Source organism: Phaethon lepturus, unplaced genomic scaffold, assembly GCF_000687285.1.
Source record: "Phaethon lepturus isolate BGI_N335 unplaced genomic scaffold, ASM68728v1 scaffold7460, whole genome shotgun sequence".
In the NCBI taxonomy this organism is placed as follows: Eukaryota; Metazoa; Chordata; class Aves; order Phaethontiformes; family Phaethontidae; genus Phaethon; species Phaethon lepturus.
Genome location: NW_010509775.1, coordinates 16,367 through 34,210, shown reverse-complemented (window position 1 = coordinate 34,210; position 17,844 = coordinate 16,367). Strand labels below are relative to the sequence as shown.

Genomic DNA, 17,844 nt, shown 5'->3' with positions numbered 1-17,844 from the left:
CAGGAATAGCCTGAAAGACAAAGAAAAACACACGTGTATTTTCACAAAAGAGGCAACTGAAAAGTTAAAAAGCTGTCAGTTGTGTAATCAATGGATTACACATATGAACTTCACTGCAAGAAGACACTCTGCTAGAGGAGAACTTTATCGTCCCAAGGCTGCTAAGAATAAACCTGTGATCAGACACAGCAAGTTAGTAGGTTGCTTCACAACTGCAAAACGCTAAAATAAGTGTAGACAGTCACTTTGGTTGCAATTAATTGTGATTTCTTAAAAACAGCTTATTTATGAATGTATCCGTTTTCAAGAGAAGATTTTATTTAAATATATAGATGAACCATTTTGACAATGAAAATTATCTCCAGCTGAGCACTTGAACCTCCAGCAGAAAAAGACACAAAAATACAAAAAAATATTTGGAGAATCATACATGATCATTAAGTAATGTTTACATTCTGTAATATATAAATATAACAGGGATAAGTTGTGGTTGCACATTTCATTTCCTGACTTCTGAATGCATAGAGTACTGAAAATTAAACATACTTTAACAAACAAAATGTATCTATGAAAATGGGTAGTATAAAATACCATTTGTTTTGACATCACACACAACAGAAACCCAAAGCAATAGTAAGTACATTAAGGGATCTATTTCCAGATGCTCACAGAAAAAGAGTTTGACTCAATTTCCTCTAAAATGATACCCAAGGGTTGGTTTTTCCTGCCCCTCTGAGATAAAATACACTTACACTGACGGAAGATCAACTGACAGATTAAATCTCTAATAAGCTATTTCTTATAGTTGCTCATTTACGAGCAAAACAGCAAAGCAACCTCCTCCCACAAACAAAACGAGGCTCGTGTTTCTTCCCCCCTCCTTCGGCGTTATTTTGTGGGGCACACGCCTGTACTTCACCAACCAAAGGGCAAGTTCCTTGATTCACACTGTGACGGAACTCTGGAGTCTCAGGTCCCATCATGGGCTCTCTCACAAAGGCTGGCCCCATGGGACAAGAGGAACGGGACTGGAACAAGTTAGATAACCTCAAGTAGGACCTTGAGCCCTCCTACGTCTCCAGTCACATCTTCCTCATCCACCTACAGCTCCCTGTGCGATGCACAAGCCTTCATCCTTCCCATTTTCCCTCCCTGTAGCCCATACCCAGTTCCTTGCCCTCCCAAGCCCCTCTCCTTCTTAGATCCTTCTCTTCCCAGCTTCCACTCCCCCCACCCACACCTTGCCCATTCCCGTCTCCCATCAAAAAGAAGTCTGACTTCATCTGCTCCAGCACTCTGTCACTCTGCTCCTAGCCTGCCTCTTTTCTCATTTCTCTGCTCAGCAATCCCAAATCTTACCTCTTTCTTGTTTAATTCGTATCTCTCTCCCCCATTGCACCCATCCCACGTTCCTCGTGCAGCCAGCCACAGCTTCTTTCCGATTCCTCCTAATCATTGTCACCTCAGGCTCCTGTTCCTGTACACGTTCTTCATTTCCTCTGCATCAAACCAGGTGGCTTCAACCACCGCCAAGCAGCGATAGAAGCATCTCTGGGAGCACGGTCGCACCCCACAGGAGCTGGACGCAGCAGTTACAACTCCAGCTTGTCCCTACAGATCTCAAGCGATACGTGCCTAGCTGGCTCTGGGGAAAGCAAAATGAGAATATTCAATCACCATGGACATCGGGCCACCTCCGGCTATGTATCTGCAGCACAGACGGAAACTCCCCTTCCTCTGGAAATTTATAATTCGGTTGAATTCAGTCGAATTATCAGTAGCAGAGCCCTAGCACAAAGACTAGCCGCCAAATTTCAAAATCCTAATGCAAAACATGAAGTTACCAGAGCTTGTTAAAGAACATGTTGACAGCTGTAACCGTGGACAAGACACATTAATGCCCTAGTCTCTCTGTAAAATGGCCAACGGTTCTCACTGAAACTTTAAAAACACCAACCCTTGAAAATGACATTCACTGACACAACTATGTCTTAGAATAATCCAACTAATCTTAAAAAAAAACCCCCAAAACAAACCAAAAACCACCACAAAATTCAAAGTTAAAAAGTTACATACCAGTCCCTGTCACCTCTCCTCTCCCCCACAGTGAAGAAAGCGACCATAGCAGGTAGGCAATGAAATGTCTATTTAAAAATCAACAGCAGCCACCACCGTCCCTCCCATGGGTTTCGGTTTCAGAAGCATGAAACATTGAAGTACCTTAAATTTCAAAATCGCCTACATGAAATCAGTGCCACAATTTGAACGATCTCATTGGTACGCAGATCATATTAAAAAGGGAAAAAAGAAAAACAAAAAGCTCAGACTTTGGGTGGTCGTGCAAGAATAATTAAAAAAAAAAACACCACACAAGAGGTTTTGCTTAATTACTCTTTTTAACACCAGGCTCCTGGATGTCTACGACTCAGGGTGCAAGAACCACAGATGCAAAGAACAGGAATTCAGTTCTATACATACCGAGCACCGAGATTCTCAGTCTCGGTTTCCTCTAACTTTGCTTGTGGGATATTTCTTAACGCAATAAAGGTAAACAGAGTTAAATTGTGATTTACAGTCTATGACTACTTACTACAGCATAAAGTGCTATAGTAATACTACAGGTTATGGATACATAAAGTACTACTTGATCTTATTTTGACATCCGATGTAATTTTATCTACAGTTTCATAAATCAGAGAAGTAAAATCACAAATACTTGCCTGTTTTAGGGAATTTTTGCATTTACTTGTTTACTCTGTTGTTGTTTTCATTATTAGTAGTGAAAGAAATTGAGCTCTATGTGGTCACAGGGACCTAACTGCATTTAAGCCAATGGCAGGAACAGGACCTATGGTTTTGATCATATTTTCCAGGCAGTTAAGACCACATTCATTTTAAACAAAAAATACTTCAGCAGTCAAAAAGAGTTTCTGTGGTTTCCTGAGCTCTTACCAGTCAGTATAATCACAAGATTTATAAAACTGTGCTTACTAAAATTAATCTTAAAAAAATCAATAAATAAATGTGGGTTAAATACCACAAAAGAAAATAGCCCATAAATGGACTGTACAGTCATGCTTCTTATAAGAACAGTACACACACTACACAGCCGGAGAGAAAAACAGATTGACCTAAAATACAACAAATCCTTTTTTTCTTCATATTTTACCCAAGCGATGGGGAAAAAAATAATCCCGCTGTAATTGCCAAAATTTGATAGATGCTTGCAGTGAATAAGACTTTCATTCCACTTGTGTAACTGACACTAGATGTTCACACCTTACACAGCTTTCCTGACTTCATTCTTAATTTTTTTCTCCCTATAATACCCTCTCAGCCTTTAGGAGATGTGGAGTCAATATTTAAGAAAGCATAAGACTAATTTCTTTACTTTATACTGTAGTTTTTGAGTAGCAACTTCATCATTCATGCCTGGAAAAATCCATTTAAATAATTCAAAAAGATGAGTGAGGGGAAGTGATTTATCAGTATGCTTTTGAATCCTTTTTCCACAAAGCGGGGCATTGACTACACTTATCGCCCATCATGGGACCTGTAGGAACCCACCACCCATATATCCATTTCCCAACAGTTCACAAGACAGGATGCAATGCTCAACATTTTTATTTTGATATCCACAACCCTCTAATGCCACAGATCAAGTAGATCAAGAAGGTAACTTGATGTTTTTTTTAAGGTATAACAGAATGTGGTTTTTCTATAGGTAAGTATTCCTTATAGAAAGGATTCCTTAAGAGTTGGTATCACAATCATCAACTCTCTTGTCTATATCATAGTTTATTTAGGTGACTTTTGGAGTGCACGGCTGAAGTTTTGAACAAGGGGAGACCTCCTCTTGCTCCTTCACTGCATCCAATCCACCCACGTGACACCAAGATTAAAAGCAGGGGGCAAGCGAAAGCCTTCAAGTTCCATAAGAAAAGCACTGCATGGGTAGAAAAGCATTCTGCTTAGCCTCCAAGTTCGCTCTCTCCTTCGGCATGAAACATTCCCCCAGCCATTACAGAATGAAGAAAAGGGTAAGAGAAAGAATAATAACAAAAAGAGGAGCACAGGTGGAAGAATTAAGGTTATTCCACATCTGTCCTGTGCAGTGTCATAGCACTTCATCGGCTTTTGATGGTAAAAGTTTCCACTCCCACAGGTTTTTCTGCAGGAGGGCTGACAGAAGTTTACCTAGACAGACCTGCAGGCTTAGGCACTTAACAGCCACCTCTCACCACCTTGCTAAGAAGCAAAACTAGCAAAACTCTGGCCACATAATGCTATTAATGAATGTATGCTTCTCATCAGAAACTATGGAGTGGGAAAACACAGCCACAGAGTAGAAGAAAGAAGCAGTTAGTGAAAATTTTAAGTAAAATCAAAGATTAAATTGAGAAGAGGATGGAAGAAGCAAAGGCAGGACTGAAAAAAAAATCAGTGCAGGGTAAAAGGAACAAGGTGAGGTTTGGTTTTGTTTTTATTAAAATGGAAGTAGCAAACTAATATGCACGTTGCATAGAAATCACTACAACTATATTGGCAGGGCTAGCTGCAAAGGCAAGAATAAACTGGACAAGAAAACTTCATTTATGTTTTCATTCCACAGCTGGATCCTCATTACCAATTTTAGGGAAATATTCCATTTACACAGAAAGGAATTCATTGAAAGACCACGTGTAAAGCCTTTAAAATGATATGGGAAGGGTGATACAGGAAGAGACTGAGGCTGAGTGAAATCTTGTCTGCTGTACTCTAACCCTCAACAAGCTCAATTTATGAGAGAAATTAAATGACTTTGTGATATCAAACCCAAAAATACACCTCACACATGTACACATGTATGGTGCGTACATATAAGTTCAAGGCACACAAAGGTGAGGCAGAAGAAAGCTTCAGGAAAATGTTGCTTCAGTCATCTGCATGGTTACTATAGATGCTTCTCCTAAAAGCTGCTTCCTAAAAGATAGTCCCAGGTAACTACATATAAACTTCACCTCTTCTTGCTTTCGAGATACAGAGCTATAGGAAATAATCTGAAATTTTAGACGGTAAATACTGTAAGTCTCTACCACTTGGCACCAAGAAAAAATGCCAGTTCCCTCCAAAACAGGCTGAAAATTTACTTGGGAGAAGAGTTCTGTTTAGATACCTTGACACTTGCTTCCAGCTTTTTATATTTCATTAATTTTGCCTAACCCCAAAAGAGAGTTTCCATGTCCCAGTCAAAAAAATAAATAAATAATGATTAAAAAAAAAAAAAAAAATCAATAAAATCACTGCAGATATCTTCTGCATTATCATAACTTTAGAAGCTAGGAAACTAGAACATAATTATCCAAGATACTCTCCAGCACAGATGGTCAAGGCCCATCAAAGCTAGTCAAAATTTGGATCATATTATAGGGACAACATAAAATAGATATTAATCTAGCAGAAAGACAGAGAAAGAAATGCCAAGTAAGGAAGTAATATTCAGTCTGGAAAATAAGACTCCAACTAAAAGCTCCTCTCAGCTGCATCAAACTGGTTAAGCAAAATTTTTCAGGAGAAATAAAAAAAGGTTTTCTGGTTTTCTCCCTCTTCTAGCCCCTCCACTTCTATGGCAAACACTCAGTATCTTTGAGGAAGCCTGCCTAGCTGCTACTATGTTAATTTGCAACAGGAAACACCAAAAAAAGGACAGAAAAAGAGGTATATGCAGCATCTCCTCTACAAGAGGGAGCGTGTTTGTTCACTTCCCTTGGGAAAGTTCTGAAATGACTCTTCTAACTTCAGGTTACTAGTCCTTATGAAAGAAATACCTATATGCCATCACATTTGGATGAACACATACAGCCTCTGCTGAAGAAACAGATTTACAGATGTATCTTTATAAAAATAAATATTTAAAACAATTTTTAGAGCTGAAGAATTATTTACCAGAACAACAACTCACCACTTCATGAATGGATCGGTTGAAGCCATCGTCCTCTGTGAGGATCAGCAAAATGATAAGAGCCATATAAACATGGTGTGAATTCCTTTCTTCAACGTGATACAGAATTTCAAGAATTGGCAGAACCTTTAGAGAAGGAAAAACGTGTGTATTAGGTTAGTCTTCAAATACCTCAGACAATAAACAGAGGAGACTCTAAACCTCCCGTCTATCACCCTGCCCTTAACAATATCATCGCAATTCCTCCCTCTTGAAATAACCACCCCTAAATAGTGACGTACAGTGTTCAAACACCTTCCATCTGTTTCATTCTGTCTCCACAAGAGGCGAAACAAATTCTTTCTTGTGGTCAGACATGGAATTTCAATTCCTAATAAATGAGATTTCCAGCCATACCAGTTACCATAGGCTCTGAAAGCCTTAGTTCCCCTCTAGACTATGGGAAAATAAAATTGTTAAACAAGACTTTCACATGTTCAAGCAGGAAAACAAGTGTCTCTAACCGTCTCTCCTAGCACAAGCTTGGTCTGAAAGGACTGTCCTCATCAAATATAGCCAGGCATATTGGAGCTGAGGTGCACAGAGGCTTTTTGAGACCTGAAACTCAAATCCCATTTCGGTGTGTGGAGATGATCCCAGAAAAGAACCAGTTGGGGTTGGGTTAAGACTAGAAAAGGCCTGTTTTTCCAATTCTAGATAATACGCAGCCAAAGAGAACTGACATTACGATGAGAGTTCAGCCCAAGGTCTTGCAACATTTCCACCAGCATGAACAGCTTAAGCCAAAGTCTTGCAATAATAATGAAAATGAGATTTCATTGCAACAGCAAGCATACCTGAATGCTAGTCTAAAGTTAATCCAGATGCAAATGTTGTCTCTCTACCAACTGAAAATTAGCTTTCCACTGGCTCAGTACAACGTGGCTTCCCCAGGCTGCAGAAATAGGCCTAAATCACAAAGCACCCTGGAAAAAGGAGCTGGAGAAATCTCTCAATTCCCAGAGAGCAGATGAGATGCAGAATATGTTCCAAGAAGTTTCTAGACACCTAAAGACTTGCTGTTTTTCAAAACAGGCCGAGTGCAGCAGGATGAATCATGTGAAACCTATTCTGGTGAGCAGCCAGGACACCGAGTGCTTCATAAGCCTCTGAAGTTACCAGAATGTTCTCTTACAATCAACCAGTCCCAAAACAGTTGGAATATATTAAAACACACAGCAGTTTCTATTGAAACCAATGACATTGATCTAAATGCTGCAGGCCAAAAAACCTTTTGATGGATGCTTTGGCCAAGGTCAAGACAATACCACAATAAAAGCAGGGGAGGAAAAAAAAAAATAAAAATTTACACATAGCAAACATCCTTCCTTTACCATTTCAAAGGATCCTTCACAAACCTCCATCCTCAGTTAAAACTGGAGCCGATGTCCTTGTGTTTTGTGAAAATAGGTCTTGAGACTAAAGACCCAGTTTTCCTAGAATATCTACTTAGCAGCAAACATTAGTCCTTTTCCTTGGATGGGGGAAAAGGGAGACAAACATCACAGCATTAGTCCACTGTTCGAATCACTTCCATCTCAAATATTTATATTGTATCTAGCTTTGCACTGCATAAGCTCAACGCCATTTCCAAGTCCAAGCCTTACAATAAGCTGCATATAGCAGGAAGCAATATAAAGCTATCAAAGAATTAATTGTATTTACAGCTCGACTTTGCTGGAGAACAACAAAAGCCTCTCTGAAGGTAACCAGTGGAATGGCTTCTGCGTTTTTAAGACAGCTCCCAAATAGCTGTGTCAATTTTTAACGCTCCTCAAAATTGAATATTCTGCCTTATGCAGTAGTTGCCTTGCACTCCTTCAATATAACTGTCATCCAGTCTGGTTAGTGCTAAACAATACCATACAAACCACTCTGGATGAAACATATTCCTTCAGAACAGCCCAACATGTCTCCTCTGTTTAATGCACATTAATATAAGGTCTAAAACCATAGCTGAAAAAATGCATTCATGTTCCTTAGGCGCTCCAAGTCCCAAAAGTGTGTTGCTTGTTTAATGCACATTAATATAAGGTCTAAAACTATACCTGAAAAACTGCATTCATGTTCCTTAGGTGCTCCAAGTCCCAAAAGTGTGTTGCCACAAACTACATTAAAAAAGGGTACCTTGATTCTGATGTTGAGACATTATAGACAATTCCATATGAGCTGATACATACAAGTACTTTTACTAGGTGCTCCAAGTCCCAAAAGTGTGTTGCCACAAACTACATTAAAAAAGGGTACCTTGATTCTGATGTTGATATAGACAGTTCCATATGAGCTGATACATACAACTTCTTTTACTAAGACTTCAGAGTAGCTACTCAAATCACGCTCACTCTGAAGAGTGATTTGTGTCTCCAGATGGCTTCGTTCAATCTTCCTGCCCCGAACATACCTTGAAAGCTTTGGAAACCTCTTCTTCCCATTTCCACTCCTCTTTCAGACTACTCTCAGTCTACCTACCAGACCAAAGTCAGAGGCAAACGGCAACTTAACCTCTCTACCTGCCATTTCCCGATGAAAAAAGAATCGATTCACACAGATTCTATAACCCTTCCCTCCTCTGAACACTTTTTCCTTTATATACTGATTGCTGAGGTACACACACCTTTAGGACAAGGATCACTGCTCTCAGAAGAAAAACTATTCAATGAGCCACCACTTAAAAAAGAGCTAAAAAATAAGATTAAATTAAAATTTTAAAATTTATCTCGAATTGTAACCAAAATGCATTTTTATGCTTTTATGTTATGCACATACATTAAAACTCTTACATTTATCTTCTTACGCACTGGCATTGTCCAGCCACATACTGAGAAGACAATCACCACTTCTTTTTGTATTGCTGGCCCTTTTATTCATAGTCATTAAACTATCATTACTGGACTACTACTAACACTCCTCTGTCAGGAGCAAGTTTTTAACCAGCAAGACACAGCCACCATTAAAAAGTTACTTTTAATACCAAAAACAAGGGGCAGATAAAAACAGACACTGAAAATTGCAGGTGTTATATTCAGCCCAAGGTCAAGAACAGTTTCCCCAGCAAAGAGTTTTAAAATAGCTTGTCTTTGCATACATCAAAATACAAGACCGCATAGCCACACAGGTAACCTGCTTAAGCCAAATTTATACCACAGGAAAAAATATTGCTGTGCCATCAGTTGATATAAATACATCATCATATACATTATTTCCGTCCAGTCATGTTGAGCAGCAACGAAACGTCAGCTCAGCAGCCAAAGCAAACATCTTCAACAGAAATAGCTTATTTCTTATAAGCAGATATCTCACTGGTATTTTTACCTGCAATACGGGTGTTAACTGCTCTTTCAAACAGAAAAAGGTTCAAAATTCTCCTATCCGCAGACCACGACACTATGCTTCTGAAATAGTTGAGCCCTATTTCGCCAGTCCCACCGCTTCCTGGAGGTTCCTTGCAAGTACTTTCAGTAAGATAGACAAATTCCAGATGTGAACATCCCTAATGGCACCAGATGTTTAACCCAATTATTTTATAAAATTTTACCAAGTGAAACGCTATGGAAGATACACAAACATCCTATTCATTCTACCAAGCAGACTGTTATTATAAGAGCAAAAAAGATGCACTGCCATACTAATGATAGAGCATTATAAAGCACAGGAGAAGGCAAATATATATGTATTTATATATAACTGACAGGTAGATTCATACACAAACAAAGAAGCAAGCTGAGACATTATCTATTACAACAGTTAACAAAAACACACCGAATCCATTTACAAATTAAACTGAAGTTACAAAAGAGCAAAGACACATTTCAAAAGCCCCCAGGACATGTCAGAGAACATCTGCCAGTGACGCGTCCCGGGCCCCAAAACTGGGAGATATTCAAATAGGGGAAACCACGGCAAATGGGACGCACTGAGTGCAGCGGAAGAGGAACAACCTGCAACCCCCCTAAAAGTTTACGATGAGCACTCAGCTGAGGATGACCTGGTCTCTCGTACAGCACAGACTCTCATACGTCACCCGACGGCCCTGGACGAAGAGGCCACTAACTTATGCCACAGTCCTTCAAAAAGTCACCCACCCTCATTCAGAGACAGCCAGAGAGCACACTGTTCTGCCTCTGCATTAGCTCCCTTAACTCTTGTCCTCCCATCTCTCTAAGTTTTGGGATTCAAGCTCCAGGCTTTAGTTCTCATCCCACCTCTCTGAGAACAGACAGTCCGTCCTGTCCCAGGCTTTCCTCTCGTGAAGGCACATCCGCATCCCGATGCTTCTGAAGCTCTTTTCTGACCGGCTAAGTTAGCTTCCTAAGCCTCTTGCAGTTTTGCTGTTAATTTTAAAGGAAAAAAAAAAACAACAAACCCCAAAGCATTTCTCTACACTCTCTCCATTTTCCCACAGACTGCAAACGCTTTGTGAAGCGTGGTAGTTCGCCACCAGACCAGCACGCAGCACGTTAGCACCGCTCTCGCAGCTGCCATATAGGGAAGGAAATACCCAGCTCCGTTACTCCTGCCCCTTCGTCTCGATTACAAGCCCAAGACTGAATTAGCCTTTTTCACCGCAGGGGTGTAATTAGGAGACTGTGATTTTGTCCAGTAACCGACCCCGGATTACCAGCCCACTAAAAACAAGAGAATTGGGCAAAGACGTCAGTGATATGTCAGCCGTGATCACAAAAAGCAACGGTTGGCATGAAGAGTAAAAGGAGAGCAGGCAGCTTCAAATTTTGGTATTAAAAAAAAATAAATCAAACATGTTGTTGACTTTTCAGTGATGCTTTTCTCAGTTTTCTCAGCTTTTCCCACAAAGTGATTAATGGTGCTGATTACTTCTGTGATTCAGGGATTTTCTGAATTCTTTTTTTTTTTTTTGGAGGGGGAGGAAAGACAGGTGATAATATATGAAAATATCCCACATTGCAGAGCATCAGGGTACCGGCATCTGGAGTTGTTTTGACACAGGCACCTCACACTTTCTTCTGGAAGTTTTACAATATATCAGACATCATAATCATAAAGCAATGCACACACCTAACCTTTATTTCTCTAAAGATGAAGTAAACTGATGTGGTTAGCGGCTGTGAAACACGTCATATCCCATAGTACCTGCCCAGAAAATTAAATATGACCATTTCTTCACAGAATTCATGCAAAATGACTCAGGCCTCACCTAGATACTCTGCAGCAGACTACACAGGAGTTCAGTCTTGAATCAATTCAATATCAACCATCTCAGCCAAGTTTGCCAACAGTGGTGTCTATCAACTCTGATTTTAGCAATACATCTGCTAGAACTTGGACCACGACCAAACTCATTCCGTATCTGCCATCAAACAGGCAAGGGATCTAATTATCTGGCGAGATTTCAAATATTAAAATGGAAAGGGTTCTCTTTTCCGCTACCAATTCCCCTAGACAGCCATTATCTTATTAAAGGAATGCTTTTTAATAAGTAAGATTTGTTAAAGTGGTTTGTGACATTACTAAATGTCGTGGAGAGCATAAGCTAATTTATAACCTACAAAAACTGTACCAGGTGTCTGTTATATTGCCTATTAACCACAATCCTATTTAAAGCGGCTAAAAAATCACTACAGTTACATTTCTATAAAATCTGTCAGCTGCTCCTTGAGGAGTTTCAGCCTCAGGTCAACCCCGTAAAACGTCTGGCATATTAATCAAGTTACAGCTCATTTTGTTAACTATTATCCCTATATGCACACAGTAAGATTGTGTAACTTTTTGGCCTGAATAACTAAAAAAGAACAATAAAATAATGAATAGTATGGTATCTGCTACCAGTTTCTTTACACCATGCCCAGAGGTCAGCAGGTTTGACCTGGATCAGACAGTGGCACTGAGAAAGAGGGACTCAAAGACTGCCTGTAGCTTTATCTGTAGTACTATCTTCTACTGCAGTGACATCACACCCCTGAGAGGACATACTAAATATGCGTAAGTGAGCTCGAATTGGTAAATAAGCCAGAACCTGCTGCCCCCACCACAGAACAGGGGACACTGGCAGCTGATGACACCCAAGCTTCCAGGACCAACCCCTCACAACGAGTATAAGGCAAGCAGAGCAATACTCACAAGATTTTCTATGTCCGTTCGTGCCAACACGTACGTCCGCACGTTGCCATTTTGATGCAGAAGCATGTATAAAAGAAGAGTTGCTTGATCAGATCTCTGTTGGTCACACAAAGCTGTGTATAAACTGTTAAAATTTATCTGGAAAGCATGGGGATTTGATGATGAAAAAGCAGTGCTATCTGAAATAAAGAAATTAAAAAAGATCTTTAACAAATACATTTACCATCCAGCTATTTGTTAACTCTATAAAAAAACTCCAGGGGAAACATTTTATACAGACACCGCAGAAAGGAGGAAACAAAAATAACCCGTGACTCTTCTCACCGATGGTCATAAACCTAAACAGGGTCTCATGAAGCTTCAGTTGTGCCAAAAAGCTGAGGTTGCGCTGCCACATGAGATCCAGTAAGACCCCTGTATCTGCACAAGACACTCATCTTTTTTTGTAAAGCTACCCTGTTCATCCAAATGGCTTCCACTGTTAGATAAAAGGAAGAACTTCTTCGCTATCAGGGTGGTGAGGCACTGGGGAACAGGCTGCCTAGAGAAGCTGTGGATGCCCCATCCCTGGAAGCGTTCAAGGCCAGGCTGGATGGGGCAGCATGGTCTAGTGGAAGGTGTCCCTGCCCATGGCAGGGGGGTTGGAACTAGATGATCTGTTATTGTGGAACTAATAATATCACAATAACCCAAACCATTCCATGATTCTATGAAAGGAAGGCAATCCCAGGAGCTGCTGAAAAGAGGGTACCTACATTGTCTTTGCTGGAACCGATGTACTGATTCCTGCGCAACCAAAACTTCCAGGTTTAGTTCACTGGCATCAAGGTGGAGTTATCTCCCATCCCCTTCCAGGCATGAAGGGCAGAGTCAAGACTATCAGTGTATTTTCAGTGAAACACAGGTGCTGTCAGGACTTTAAAAGATGCACGTGTGGTGGGGAGTTTAGTGGGCTCAAGTGATTTCAAACCACCACATCATATAGTCTAACATGACTCAAAGTAACAGCAGTTTGTTCATGTTCACAAAATAATCTGTGCCAGAGCTGGGAGTGAGAATAAAACAGATTTCTGCTCACAGAACCTTTTCACAAGAAGCTTTACCCATTTAAAAAAAAAAACTCCGTCCGTCAGCACAGATCTCTGACATCTAGGAATTTCCAGTGGAAATGGAAAAAGCAAGTGTGACAGTCGATGCACTCATACTCATGTCAGAAAGCCAGATTCGTGTCCTTATTCAGCCTCCAGATCTCCCCAAGTCAGAGATTTGGCCTTTGATTTCTTCAGAAAAAAAACCCTTTGAGAGTACAAGGTTTTGTTCTAGTGCAGAGCAGGTACGTTTCTCAACTCTCAAAAAGCTTCACAAAAATTTCTATAAAGTATTTTCCTGCTCAGCTCTGTTCAAAAACATCCACCCAAAACATGCATCTTCTGTGACGACACGTGAAGTAGGATGAGTCTGCCTTTTTGAGCTGATTTATTTCAGCATCCTGGCAACTGAATACAAAGGTTATCTTTCTGAGCACACAAACAAGCTATGCATATGGAAAACAGCAATTTCATGGCAAGAAGGTATTCTGGGAACGACAGCAGTTTGGATACTCAAGTATACTAAAGGTCTGGACTTAAAAATTTCCATATTACTATAAACAAGATGTCCAAAGTTGAGGAGTTTAACTAAAAATTCCTTAGTTCCACAATAACAGACTACAGATTTCTGAAGAGTTTATTGTGTATTAAAAATGCACTAACTTAGGAAAGCTCTGCTGTATAAAATCGTGTGACAGTACTACTACTCCTGCGCAGTGATTTGTGGAGAGAAGGGATTTTAAAGAGAGGAAGCAGAGACTTGGAAAAATAAAGGAAAAAAGCAATGCAAACTTCAAACCCTACTTTTTTACAAGTCCTTTTACACGCAAGTGGTATTACGATAGTCAGCAGGCTAGGCAGCAACTATTGCACTTCATCCCAATCTTCCTTTTTCCTCAAATCAGGAAAGATTTCTCAGATATTATAGACTGCATCATCACCACAGAAAACGGCGAGAACAGTGTCACCACGCGTGTGCCCATGGACAGAAACAGTGAGCCAACACAAATTTGGCTCTTAAATGAGGTGGTTTCCTGCCAAACTTTTCCACTCTTCTGGAGAAAGCTCTATACTGGTAGGGACCGATCACACAAACACCACCTATACCCACTGAGATGTGGGGGTCTTGATTTCCCCTTTCTTTTTAGCCCATATTCTTAGCAATGTTTCTGAATAGCTTTCAGCATGGAAAACTGTGGTAGTTGTCACTTATTTTGAACAACATTTCCATCCTCTTTGGAAGGAATAAGTGCTTGGAAGACCTGCAGGAGCCCCACAGGAGCCCTGGCTCCCACTGAGTTTCTGGGGGCCCGGCGGAGACGGCGTGCCGGGGAGCTGCTGCTTCTCTTGGCCTGGGCGAGGGGCGACGGCTCCAGCCATTCAGCTCGACTCAGCAGGAGGCACTTGAGCAAACGCTTCTCCTTTCTGTTGGGAGGCACTGCCGCGCACAGGGGAGAGACGCAGCCCGCCGGTGGTGGGAACCCTGCCTCTCCCCAAAACGCCGTGCCGACTGGCGGAGGAGAGACCGAAACCTGGCTTTTCTGAACTACCGTTTCTGCCCCCATGTCCCCTTCAAACACTGATGGCGATTATGGACTGACCGGTTTAAAACCGCCCTGCTTCAGGTGAGTATTTCTCTTGACTAGGGAAAATTTGGATGTAGCCAGCAAAATCAGATCAGTTCAACATGCTCCGTTAAGCAGCCACCTGATGCCACAGTCCCTTAGCTGAGGAGTGTCTATTGACTTTTAAGCTTTGCTTCCGTGGATGCTTAAACTGTGCCGCTTCTATTTATAGCGCTTCACTATCGGTTTTATTAAAAGATACTTTAAAAACTGTAAAAAAATCTAAATAGTATTAAAGAAACTAACTTATCAGCAATAGCAGCATATTCTGTGTTATTCTACACAATGTTCAACTGGCCAACAGAAATAGTAAACTGTTCCCATGTAGAATAAATAAAACTATCCTGAACTTGATTAGCTCTGTCCTAATTCAATTATATAAATTACTTGAACAAAAAAGCCAGTTTTCATTTTATAGTTACGTACTATAGATCATTATGACAGCAACCAGACTTTCTTTTTCATACCATTTTCCTTTTAGCAGCCCCTCAGAATGTTCACAGGAATCAAATTTAAGCTCAGTTATATGAATATTGCCAGTGGAAACAAGTTTACAGGAAGCAATAAGTCATTCCATAAATGTACCCAACCAGAGAAGATATTGCTTTTCATACTACTTTTGACAGAGAATAGGTTCTTTTAAAATTCTATGATGATACATGTATAACAGTTTTCAACAAAACACATTACTAGCTATTGATGACATTAAATCAACCAAACCAGAGCATTCATAAGTTCTCAGTTAGTTTAAAAAAACCCCAAAACTGATCAAGAATTTGATCTCAATTGCCAGGAAACAGTATCCAATAAATCAAAGGGGCACATTAGAACTAAGAATTCTTGAGAACAACCCTCTATCCTAATAACAAAAAAGTCCTGGGTAAAGGTGAATGAATTTAAGAGTTCAACCTGCCAAAAACTTAATGGTTAAAGGAATATAAAACCTCCCTCCAAATAAAGTGAATAACCCAGGGGTATTGATGTGGCTTCACAGGTTGTCAGGCAGCAGCTGAGCGCCACTGAACAGCCCTGTGTGTGCTGTCAACCTGCGTAAAGCTAGCGAAAGGTGAAAGTCAACAGCTAAAACTTGAAGAGATTTAAGTGTATGGATAAAGTATATGTGACAGCAAGCACACTGCCTGCAAAGCCGAGCTATCTGAGTAGCCCAAACTGTGTTAGGGCACTCCTGTGTCCCAAGCAAAACCCTCTGCAGAAGGGCACTGTCGGTACAGCATTGCACCTACGGTTACCTGATATACAGCCTGGAACCAGCCTTCTCAAAAACCAAGCAAGAACTGAAACAAGTCTGCAGCTTCCCATATATGCAAGTCTCATGAAAGTGTTTACATTAACCAGTTTCTCCTCACACTTGCAATATAAGAATCCAGTTAGCAGATCAACCCAGTTAGCAATTCAGGTGCTTCTCTGAGCTCTAAGAAAGATGACTCCAGCTAAACAGGATTTCTCAAGTGCTACAAAGTTTGAGGGAACTCCAGCAGACTCTTGGATAAAACCGACCTCTAAGTAGGTCAGTTATTTATATTTTATGAAATTACGAAGCTTTCTAAAATTTATCTAATCTGAAGGAAAGAGTATCCTTCTCCCCCTGCCCCTTAAAGTTAATTACGCTCCAGCAGCTGAGGAACACCTCAAGACTCCCAGAAGACAATGTGCTATTATTGCTCTTCTACAGGCTGGCTGGAGGGAAAACAAGTTTGGGAAAGTCAACTTCTAAGCAGTCGCAGCAACTTAATGCTTCATTTTCATCAGTGCATACTTAGAAGTAAGAACAGATACAGACCTTGCGTGTTCTTGAAGGACATAATAGCTTGCCTGTAGGGATTCGGCGTATCTGGAGCATCGGTCAGATTGGCCAAGATCAGCAGAAGCAGTAGACTCTGGTTAGCTAGAGGGGAGCACTGCTCCAGCTGCGGCGTTGGTTTACTCCCCACCCCACCTAACGTGAAGACTGTCCACAGGCCAGCTAGAGAGAAAAGGCAAAAAATATTAGGTCTGTTGACATTTTAATGAACAAAACTCCTTTAGAGGAAAAGACAGCATCTGACACAGAGGTAGAAAGAAGAAGGAAAAACAATTCACCCCCATACAATGGGATGACAGGTCTAGCTACTCAGTTTCTCAAAATGAAAATTTCAGGAGTAACACAGCAGTGTTCCCCAGTGGGAATTGAAAGATTACTGGAAATACAAGAAAATTAAGTCATAGGAATACAGGAAATTAGGAGAGGTAAAACAAAAGCATATGTTTGATGGGGAGAACCTTAAACACAGAGCAGATACCAGCTGAAGGATTCACGCAGCCATCTCGATAATGCCAACACATTAAGAGAGGAAAAGGCACGTGTATGTTGCCTTTTTAACAAAACCCACCTGGTCCATCATGCAGCATTTTTCTCATGTATTCTTTTTTTAATAAACTCAGCATATTTTAGGCAAAACACTGTAACAAAACCTAATACTACTTAAACTAGAACCTCCAGATTAAGAGTCCAGTGGAGATCATCATCATTACTCATTATTGTGGGTAGACAACATCAGAGCAAATAATAAGCTTCTTGGGAAAAAAGACAGGATCAACAGCAATTTCAATTTAAATTTTAAGGTATTATTAAACCCAGCCTCGTATTTTTGCATTCCTATAGAAGATGAAACAACTCAAAAAAGCACTCCACTTGGAAGTACTTAAAACTGCTCTGAAATTCCTTTCTGAAGAGTTTGCATATAAGATGTAAAGGTGTGAAAGTACAAGCTGTTTGCAATAATTTGAAGTTAAAAATCTAGTTAAAAAGACATCAAAGTTTGAAGTGAAAAATCACTACCGATACCGTCAAAAAAACAGACCAATTGATTCCTCTTCGGTAAGCAAGTTTGTTGTTGTGGCACAACTGCCTCGAAAATACACATGTAACAAAGCACCAAAACTTTACTCATCAGACCCACAAAAATTTATTAGGTACAAAAACATAAATAGCTCATCATTGCACACCAACTCTCACTTCTTTGCTCACTAACTGTAGTAAGAAGGCATGTGAGAG

General features: G+C 40.4%; 1 protein-coding gene across 1 annotated transcript in view; it reads right to left on the bottom strand.

The window, feature by feature from the left end:
• DYM (dymeclin) overlaps positions 1–16,773 on the bottom strand; it is a gene marked incomplete at its 5' end in the record, with an annotated part of 135,224 nt that extends 118,451 nt beyond the window's left edge. Inside the window, 3 exons of the mRNA XM_010284690.1 lie at positions 5,942–6,067; positions 12,077–12,255; positions 16,591–16,773. Coding sequence (XP_010282992.1) covers positions 5,942–6,067; positions 12,077–12,255; positions 16,591–16,773 — 488 coding nt within the window. The remainder of the gene's footprint in view (positions 1–5,941; positions 6,068–12,076; positions 12,256–16,590) is intronic.
• Positions 16,774–17,844: the final 1,071 nt, after the last annotated feature.